At 38.4% G+C, this 11,194-nt stretch overlaps 1 protein-coding gene across 1 annotated transcript; it reads right to left on the bottom strand.

The window, feature by feature from the left end:
• Positions 1-1,288: 1,288 nt before the first annotated feature.
• LOC124112456 lies at positions 1,289-7,841 on the bottom strand. The gene is made up of 7 exons (XM_046472565.2): positions 7,783-7,841; positions 7,198-7,306; positions 4,007-5,077; positions 3,530-3,603; positions 3,221-3,266; positions 2,898-2,951; positions 1,289-2,135 (listed from the first exon to the last, which is right to left on the bottom strand). Exons 2-7 carry the CDS (start codon positions 7,271-7,273, stop codon positions 1,459-1,461), a joined length of 1,998 nt encoding a protein of 665 aa, XP_046328521.1. The 5' UTR covers positions 7,274-7,306; positions 7,783-7,841; the 3' UTR covers positions 1,289-1,458.
• Positions 7,842-11,194: the final 3,353 nt, after the last annotated feature.

Genomic DNA, 11,194 nt, shown 5'->3' with positions numbered 1-11,194 from the left:
ATTGTTGTTTTACGCCGCACTAAGCAATATTCCACTATATGACGGCGGTCTGTAAATAATCGAGTCTGGACCAGACAGTCCAGTGAATGACATCAAGAGCATCGATCCACGCAATTGGGAACGATGACATGCATCAACGAAGTCAGCGAGCCTGACCACCCGATCCCGTTAGTCGCCTTTTACGACAAGCATATGGTCGCCTTTTACGGCAAGCATGGGTTGCTGAAGACCTATTCTAACCCGGATCTTCACGGGTCGAGTTTTGTTTTTAAAAATGGAAAAGGAGTGGTCTATGGCTAGGTTGTAGTAGCATACACAAGGATGTCCTTTACACCTAGATTTGTAATTATTATGGCATGCAACTGGCAAAGTCCCAACAATCAAAGCATCAAACAATATATCCAATAATAGTGTAACATTAGTTGAGCCGTCAACGAAAAGTACTCACTGTACACATATAAATCTCATATCTCCTGACAATAAGTCTTTTGGCAGAAAATAATCATTCACCATTTTTGTGGTATATATTATGTGGGCTTAATTCTACATCCCGTGGTTATGTCCTTTACCATTATATCCCATGCTTCAACGGTGTTATTCGGCTATGCTACCTCAGTAAGACCAACACTTTCACGATCTGAATATAATTATTCCATTGCGTTAATCAAACATATTTTTTTTTCATTTACACAAATATTTGCTTGAAGTACATCACCAAGAACCTCCCCATGGATTGCCTTAGATGTATAACGAATCATCAGTGCCAACTTGTACAATGTGCTGATTGTGAAAAGACTATCATAACATATACTCAACAATAAAAGTTCCTGTGACACTAATATTTTAGTGTATTTTTCAAACAAGTAAAGTTTGGTTTTCAATATTGTAGTACATGTATGGAATCAAGTCACAAAAACGCAACTGCTACAGAAAAGCATGCAATCCATGCAAAAGTCGACTTTTATGGAAACCCCATCCATTTCACTACCCAAGAATGGGTATAAAAACATGTGCGTTAACGGGATTCCATACGCTTTGTTTAGCATCGTGCTGACAACAACCACTCAGAAAAAACAACACAATTACGCAATTATTCGACATTACGAAATGCCACGCCTGTCCGAAAATGAGCGTCTCCGAGCCATTGGTATGCTTGAAGCAGGATCGAGTCAACGTGATGTTGCAAGACAATTTAACGTCCACAGAAACCCCCTTTGGTGTTTATGGCAACGTTGGCAACATACGAATGCAGTCAGAGACCATCCTCGGAGTGGCAGGCCACGCGTAACCAATAATCGACAAGACAACTGGATTCGAACAACACACCTACAAAATCGATTCCAGCCAGCAACAGTGACTGCAAGAAGCATCCCTAATAAATTACCTGTCTCAGCGCTAAGATAGCTTTAAGGCAAACCTGTGCACAGTACTTGATTCAACAGGCGCTAATTACGATGTTCACAACAACGCTTGGTAAATAAGAGATTTCTTTTTCTCAGTCATGGTGATGTCCTCGCCGCTGACCAGTTTCATCCTTACACTGTAGAAATCCGACTCCGGCAGCACACTTAAAACTGGGAAGAGAGCCTCTCTGAACTCGACATCAAACTTGGCAAGAACAACCTCCCTGTCCAAATCAATAAATGCGAGTCTCTTTCTGTTCACATCCAGAACAATACCATAGTGGAGGGTGGCCTGGTTGCCTGTTGTGTCAGACATTGTTCTAACCCAGCAATTACCATCTTCCCACTCCTTATGCACCCGGGTACAGATCTTTCCTCGGTGTCTATCACAGCTCCTGACACCAACACACCAAGAGCGGAGCTGATGACAAAGCCATGACTCACTATCCACTTTGCCTGATTCTGCAAGCCCCATCTCCAGAATCGGCTTACTCCAGACTCCCCTGCCTACACCCACGTTTGAGCATGTCTCCCAGTATTGAGTTATGCTCTGGAATGGGGTTTGTTTTGGAGGGATTGGGAAAGGTGTGGAGATACAGATGCCATTAAACTTGTTTAGCCTTAGTCTTCTTCCATGTCCGGAGGCGCGTGGAGAGTTGACCAGCTCAGCGCCTTTAGTTACATGGCACTTGTTTGTGTTGGTTCGAGCATCATTCAGATAAAGTGCAGGACCTGGAATCAAAGTATCTGTACATCATAACCGTTAAAATGTGCCTTCATATTTTCAACTAATATAAGTAGCTAATCACTACCATGGTAATGATACTACTACTACTACGACGGCGTAGTAGTTGTAGCAGTAGTAGTAGTGTCACTATTCCCGCTACATCAAATATACAATAACAGCAGAAAACTGAAGTCGATATCCTAGCTTTTCCATATTGATATAGATCATAAACATCAATGTTTGTACAAGGTTTAAGTCTGACTTCCATTCATAACTTACACAAGTACTTGCTTACACCACAAAACGCTTAAATTCAATGGAAGATCACAGATAAGAAATTATGCCTGAATGTCATATCTGAACGCAACGTACTTCATCGTATTACAGGGGCGGTCGGGTAGCCAAGTGGTTAAAGCGTTCGCCCGTCACGCCTAAGACCCGGGTTCGATTCCCGACATGAGTACAATGTGTGAAGCCCATTTCTGGTGTCCCCCGCCGTGATATTGCTGGAATATAGCTAAAAGCGGCGTAAAACCGTTACTCACTCACTCACTCATCGTATTACATGAGGAAACAGGATCATCATAAACAATACATTTTCTATCAAATATTCAAAGTACAGGTGTACATTTCTTGTCGTTTTGTTGACATATCACAATATATAACTTATGTTTACTTCAAATGACACCTTCAGTACAAACATTTAACATTTTGTGAATACTTTGGTAAATCACATCAATCAGAAACGACATTTAAAAACTACTCACAGATAAACAATCTGAAATTGGTTGATCCTATTGAATATATCCTGTCGGGAGCCACTGAAATGATATTGAATACAGTTGACATTTCTATTCACCATTTGGTAAATTATTTTTCCTACATTTATGCTTCTTTCAGACATCCTTTTAAAAGGTAGGGTCACAATACAAGACTGGAATGCCTGCAAGACAAACTTTTTGTGTGTCTCCGATCTACAGTTCATACTGATGCTACCTTAAGATATTATCTCTGGCACTACAGGGTTTGTATGATACAGTTACATTCTTAATTTACTGCTACTCGGAAGGAGATATTAGATTTCGCCTACCAATTGTTTTCACCTTGTTCCATCTCTGTTTTTGTGATGAAATCAACTGCAGAGTAAAATAAAGGATGAGAGAATGAATGTCCAATGAATAAAATGATCTGTCTCAAAACATAAAATAAGAATATTGAAATGATGAAACAACACAACTTCGTAATTTTGATTCATTAATACCATTGCTTTGATTAATGTTTTTTTATACAATAGAAATATATAGCATGTATACATGTGTTTACAGGTTTCTCAACAGTGTGGTCCCGCACAAGTTAAAGGGCAGTTTTAATATATATAAAATACTAATATCCCATCGACCTCATCCTTTGCTTCGAGCATTCCTCTCAGTTCAGTGATTTCCTCTGACTGCATATTTCTTTCCATTTGGAGAACTAACAACACAAAATAGACATATGCTAAAAAACGTTTGGATTGGTAATATATAGGAAATATGTCAAATCAGGAAATATGGGAAATCCTTGAAATTTAATATAGTAAAATATATATTTAATATAATCCCAACATTTTTGTGTGAAATATTGTGTATGCACAAAGGAGTTTTGACAAGGACAAATGACCGGACTCTACATATTTTTCTAGATGTAATGGTTATACACCTGAAGAAATCACTTGTTTATATGTATCGCCTTTATATACATATACATACATATACATATGCATATATCACAATGCAGCTGTCAGTGTAAATACATCTTAAATGTATCTTAAGGAATGTCTTAAATATGTCCCCTATAAGCAAATAATGTTTCTTTAAAATTAAATAGAAATGTATACCTCCAATAGTAGCCTGTGCATCTGTTAAAGATGTATCAGCAAGGCACGTGACCTGGGTCCCGAATGTGTCTATAAGTTCTTCTAGGGCCTTCTTTCCTTGAAAGTAGAGCTGAAAGTCCGGGGGAGGTATTCCGCCATAAGAGATTTCTGATGACTTCAGGTTTTCTCCCATTTTCCACTGCAATGTATCACTGAGGGCAATGAGTTCCTCTTGTCTTGATGACCTCAGTGCCCTTTCGGTGTAGTCTATTGTTGATTCTAAAGAAGCCTCCGCAGATTGCAGTTGTATTGTCTTTTCTTGAAGCGTAGAAAGTGGGTCTTTAAGATTTTCGGTGATTTCTTGCAAAAGGTGAGTATGTCTTCTTTGGAGCCTTTCAGCAACAGACTCATACACCGAGAGAGCTTCAGCTTCACGTTTATCCCTTGTTTCAGTTAACATATTACAATCAGAGGTGACTGTTTTCAATTTGTCTTTGATATCTTTGAGTTTTAACTTTTGCTTCTCCAGGTGATCACCTAGCATTGTCCTAGTCTCATCATAAAGACACTTCAGGTCATCCTTTCTGTGATTCTTGTGGGCCCCATACAAACAAACAACGCAAATAGGTTTCCTACAACTGTGATCATACAACTGCACTTCAGTGTCAGAGTGGTCTGTACAAAATGACTCGCCTAGCCAGTTTTTAATGGGGCGATCTTCTGTTGAATTCATATTTCGGATTCGGTGCTTGCTATTACATCTGATGGTGTTGTGTAGGGTGAAACATTTTGAACAGAGATAGCCATGACAGTCATGGCAGTAGACTTTGGCAGGATCATCATGATCTCCTGAAAGGAACCCACACTTCTTTTCTCCCACATTGCTCGCAACATAGGCAGCTTCGTTCATTCTGACATGATCAGGTGATATCTTCTCCAAGTCAAATGCTTGACCACATGGGCAATTGAGAACAGAGCTTCTTTCTTGTGCTGTTTGGTCAATGCATGGTTTGCAGGCAGTATGGAGACAGGGCAGAAGAAAGAGTAGAGTTTCATCACATGTAGTCATTGAAAGATGGCATGGTCCTCGTCCTGAAAAGAAGAACAAATCAATTCATGTTCGTGTGTTATCTTGTTTGCTTTCTTGTGCTATCACTTTACCACAGCTGTATATGGAGTGATAGCTATGGCTATCTTCCTAAAGTAAAACTTTTTTTTGGGATACATGTCTCCAGATAAGGACTGTATAGACAAATGCAAATGTGCGATATATGATGTGTGAATTAAGGAAAGTACCTGATGTCTGTGTATGGCCAAAGCTTTATATAAATGTTACTTTAATATTTTGAGCAATATTCCCCTCAACCTCATAAACATCATCATGATCATACGTGCTCACTGCTGCTACACAAACTTCAGTATATCTTATAAAGAGTAACCAATAATATTTCTATTTAAGAAAACCAGACATTCAGCCATTGCCTGTTGGCAAAAATGTATGAGCTAAATGAACTCTTAGCAGCTTTTCCAAAATGGAGCAACTGAGAGAGCACTGGTGAGCGGATTTAATTTCTTTGGATGGGAAATTATGGATGGATTAAGTATGGGAAATTTACTCCAAGTCTGATACATGTTTCTGATTGAAATATCTATAAGCATATATTTAATATCAAGTTTGACCTATTAAGGTCCCCTGACACTTACTATGGTAATCTTCCAAAGGGTATTTCATGCTAACCTATTTCTGATGGACACACAAGATTGATTGCACACCTAAATCTGTTCTCCAGCAAGATTGGTGGGAGGGGGGTTATCATGTGCTTATTGGGGATGTTTGATGGGATAATAAATAGGGTGATATGTCAATTATATTTTTTTAATTGACATAAGAAACTGATTCCGGACCTACCATGCAATATTGGGATGGGTTATGTTATTTGCATATAATTACACATAATTCAATTTACTTATTTACACATATTATAAACTCAACTGTTTACTTACTGATAATTTTAGGGTGAGGCCTTCTGCTTTTAGCTCCTACATTTGGAAAAAGGCCCACATTTTCAAATACAAAGCCTGCAGCTGGGGTCTTTAAAGCCACGCGCAAACTAATTTGAAGCCAGGCCAATATTCGGGGTATATGTTTCGACTGAGTTTTAAAACTGGTATTGAGAATATATGTTTCACACCCGCCTTGTTGCAGGTAGTAACACTGTTTTCCTGTAAACATTAATACATTAATAATAAAGTTTATTATTCTATTCTGCTCTTGGTGTTTAATTATAAGTATAAACTACACATGTATTAGGATAAATAAAAAACAGTACTGTAACTAGTGTAAGCATTCAATTGTTTTGTACAGCTAGAAGTATGCATATCACTTACAGTTGTTTTTTAAAGTATTAACCATGATCCAAAATTATTATCTTTTTAAAAATTCAGTAAGTTTTAGTTTTTTCTTTTATCGGTGAAACTTTGTGCTGTTGTAGCTTTGGAAGTGTTTAGCTTTATGTACCCTTTACTTGGACAAGTTCTGTTGTGGCATCATTTACATGAAATATTAAGACGAGATGTTGTCAGCCTATTTAAGAAAATGCCAGATGAAAAAAAAAACGAAGTGTTAAAAATTAATGTTTGAATGTTTTTGACTATTTTAGAAGATATCGATAATTCTAAATGATTATTACAAATTGTTAGCCATTTGTTGCACACATGTATTTTTTGAAAAAAATCAAGAACTGCCATTAAATATTATGAAAGGTAAAAATGCTGAACATTCCAGCTGCCATTGTAAATGAGCAAAGAAAAGTAAAGGTGATGAAGTCTGAATGACTAATGCTTGGATGGTGATGGGGCTTGAGAGGTTGGACAAGGCTGATTCTAAACCTATTATTACTGTCAGGCCAATGTCAACCCAATGCTGCCCCGATAATTATTGTCGACGTTGGGCCGATGTCCATCTGATGAGCAAAACTTCATTGGCCCGACGATGTTTGCCAACCCTGGGCCGATGCTAGGCCGGTGCAGTGTCGGTGCACGGCCGACGTTGGGCCGATGTCGATCTGATGAGCACAACTCCATCGGCCTGATGAAATTTGCCGATGTTGGGCTGATGATGTAACGGGATTGGGTTTGAAAATATAGTTTCAGAAGCACACTTGTGTAATAGTGTTGACGATGGACGTCATATGTATGCATGTCTCTATTACCTCTTTCCGGGTTCTGTTGCTCAATTTCCGTTGTTTCAGAAGGCAGAGGTTTTGCCTTTTCCATGATTGCTTCCATTGATTCCAATGTTTCCCTTTTCTCCAGCAGTCCCTGACAATTAACAAGTATTATGTCAACATTTTTGTTATCAATTATATTCCCTAAAAAAAACGGATATTGATATACATACTGTAAATCTTGAAATTAATGCGTCTCCAAATAAATACGATTGCTGACCCCAGTGCGAGTGCGGCCTGAACCATGAAAAGGGTACATTTGGGACGAAATAAAAAATGTCACTGTTGGGAAAAGATGAATACAAAAATAACCGAATAATCACCCAAGCGTAAGAATAAAGAAAAAAGTATCCTCTCATGATAACCACGGAATCAGCGCAAGTTCTTTCACTTGTGAGTGTGTGAGCCTACATTTTGCTTTCATACGACCTCTATCACACAACCCTTTCACTTGAGGTTAAATCGTTCATTTCTCTAACAAGGGCAATATATCGATACATTCACAGCAACATTTATCTGGAATACAAATCTAATGCTGTCTCAGCCAATAAAGTAAAACTTTGGTCTTACCCGCAAGTATCCTTTTCTCGCTTGTATTGACTACCACCATAACAGTTGAGAGCAAAGTGCAAGGGGCGTATATGTAATCATGCTGCATTATCACGTGTTAGATCAGGTGCACCATATCGTGCAGTATGGTTGTATTGCTACATATACATTTATGTTGATATGTTGATCAAACACCGGTTTAGGGGCAAGACTTCTAACCCTAAGTTAATTAATGTGTGGCACCACTGATTACAAATCTAGTGATCTATGTATCACTCGTACATACCTACACGATGCAAAGTGATTTTTGTGACAGTTTTGGTCCACTTTATCTATTGATTTGTAGAACTTGATAATACTTGTTTCGGGTTATTTATGTTTGCTAAAATGTAATACATAAGATTAGTTAAAACTATTAGGAATACATACTTTAAGAAGAATCTAATAGATGTGTAAACGAGCGGACCCATTTCTAAAAAAAACAGATGCAGGGTTTATCATCAGCTGTGTAAGTGCATTTTTTTCCACATCACTTGACTGCATTACCTATAATAGTATCTTACCTGAGATAATATCGTCATGGTCATAGCGTGCTGTACAGGGAGTTTTACAATTGCTGACATAATCTTTAACATGCATACTTATTTCATTATGCGTTTGATCGGAATGCATTTACTAGACATCTCATCTCCTTGCACCGTCGAATACAAAAGATGATAAATAAAGTACTTGAAATTATGTTCTTGCACTTATATAAAACTGACGAAATTTACCTTACCTGGGTGGCATTTCGAAGTTGGAAGCAAGTGATAACACTGTTAGAATTCAAACTGAAATGTCACAACAATTGCATCACAAACATTGTATCTATCATCCCTACTATCTTTTTGTTATTATTAGTAATGTGATGTTATCTCAGTGACACTGTATTTTTGAGCCACTAACGTTCTTGTCGGCAGATTATCAGTGAGATACTCTACATTCAAGCAATCCTGAATTAATGACAGGAACTGGCCTCTAAAGTGGATATCATCAGATGTACTTGTAGTTGAAAGACGAAGTGAAGTGTTGTGGCATATAATGGGCCCCATGATATTTTAGGAAGTATATGAATGACCTAAAGACTGCTATTACTGTTTGTCTGAGTATAATACTCTAGATTACCTTAAGTAAAGATTGTGTTTAAAACGTTTTCTGTGTTCCATTTTCTATCATGGCATACCCTCATTTTATATGGGAGTGTAAAGGGAAGACTTGTCAGAATATTCTCATGATCCGAGAGTGTACATGTACCTACAAATATTAAGATTTTTGTCTTTGTGGCAGATGGCCTATTGCATTTTGGCAAACATACAAGTATGCACTTCGGACATTATCAGACAGGGAAACTTATACCTGCTGAGATCATGTCAAAATACTGTCAGTCTGACCTGCCCTCAGTTAACATTGCCTGAATCCTATGAATTTTAAACGAGGGCAAAGGCAATATACATTCGTTATTCTTCAATTAAAAATATTTGATTTCATTGGTTCATCCACATCATGTGACAAAACAATAAATTTCAATGCTGACATAATAGAAAATCCCCAAAAAATAAGGGGAACTGATGATAGTGAAGGGGAAATTCCGATAAATGTCTGTAAAATATATATCTGGTGTGACACGACACCTTTAACAACAATCCAAACATGTCCGTCATGTGGGATACCGCCGCCATACCAATCATAGTCAAGAATTATTGCCCTGCAGGCATACCGCTCGCCGCTACGTCGCAACAACGTTTTCTGCCATCTGTGAAACGGGGGCAAAGCTTTGAATCGTCTGTAAACACGGCGTAACGCCATTGCGCCACAGCCTGTCCCTGGGGACACACCAGATATTGATCTACACGTCCGGGATGACATTTATCATCATAAAACCTTCACTATAATTTAATTAGTTCCCCTATATTTGTGGGCAGTATTTTTGAGTGAATGGTTGTTTTTTACACATAGAACAGTTTCAATAATTGTATATTTTTTTGGGGTGCAAGTAACCATACATATTTCAATATTAGTATGCACACTTATGTCATAACAACAATCAGATTGATGGATCAACGTGGATCTGAGAACATGCTCGATGATGCTGTGTCAATTTCTCCTGGGTGGGGGGCACGGTAGGCCCAGTCGTCTAAGGCGCCCCGATTCGCTGTGCAGAGTTGCGTCCCTTGAGCACGCCAGAAACCTATGATTGTGGGTTCGAATCCCGGTTCGCTCCGATTATGTTTCTAGGTTTGTCAGCAGCTTACCCGTGCTCGTGGTAAACGTCTGAGACCTGCATCCCTTCGGACTCTCCACCAACATCAAGCTGACACGCTTATATAACTGGAATACCGTTAAAAGTGTCGTTAAACCCAACTCACTCACTCACGCTCCTGTGTGTTTCATTATTTGTCGTTCATTTAGACGAAGACCAAGTATATGTAAGCTCTCACTTCGTCCCTCACTGTTGACATTTGTAGATTTATTCTCCATGACTTCATATCCAGGTGAGCTACAGTGACATTTGTAACTCGTATGACGCGTTGCGTTGGAAGCAAACTGTCTATGGATATGCAGTTGTATTGCAAATGACAGGTTTATATATTCCCGAATGAATTAAATTTGTAAGTTCCGATCAATGGCGAGGTACTGTCAACACTTTGTCACCAGGTTCAGATAGAACGTGATTAGGAGTTATTCTATTCATGACCAACATGTTTTTTCCTGAAAATAAATTCACCTATACCTGTGCTCATATATGACAAAATATCAAAGCCCAAAATAGACATAGCCATAGCAAGTATCGTCTCAATTTAACCGTTACGTAGCAAACTGCTTGATTGGCATTCTAGAAAATGATGAATAAATAAGAAAACAAACAACTTCTAGTTTATTGCATTTAACGACAGCAACCACTTTTTGGCATTCGGTCGTCTGAGGAGGGTATTTGTATTCCCAAGAAGGAGCAGCAATTCGGTTGTCGGACGTCCTGAACATGCATCCTTTAGATTCTCGTGGACACTACAACAGAATGCCACTTCAGTCTTTCAGATGTTCCACTGTGATAAGATAAACATATTAAACCTGATCCAGTTCTTAGTCGTTGCTCGTCTTAGATTGTAACACATACCGTTCAAATGAACTTTAGATGTTTCACTGTAACAATATTAACATATTAAACCTGATCCAGTTCTTCGTAGTTACTCGTCTCAGATTGCAACACATTCCGTTCATATGAATTTCAGATGTTCCACTGTCACAATACTAACATATTGAACCTGATCCAGTTCATAATCTTTAGTCGTCCTTAATCTTTAGTCGTCTTATATTGTAACACATTCCTTATCAATGATTGGTTATGTACAAGATGAGAACAAGAAATAGTCTCATACTCCTAACGGACCCGTGA

Source organism: Haliotis rufescens, unplaced genomic scaffold (genome assembly GCF_023055435.1).
Source record: "Haliotis rufescens isolate VD_foot unplaced genomic scaffold, xgHalRufe1.0.p SCAF_9, whole genome shotgun sequence".
NCBI classification, from domain to species: domain Eukaryota; kingdom Metazoa; phylum Mollusca; class Gastropoda; order Lepetellida; family Haliotidae; genus Haliotis; species Haliotis rufescens.
This window is presented reverse-complemented; position numbering and strand designations above follow the sequence as displayed.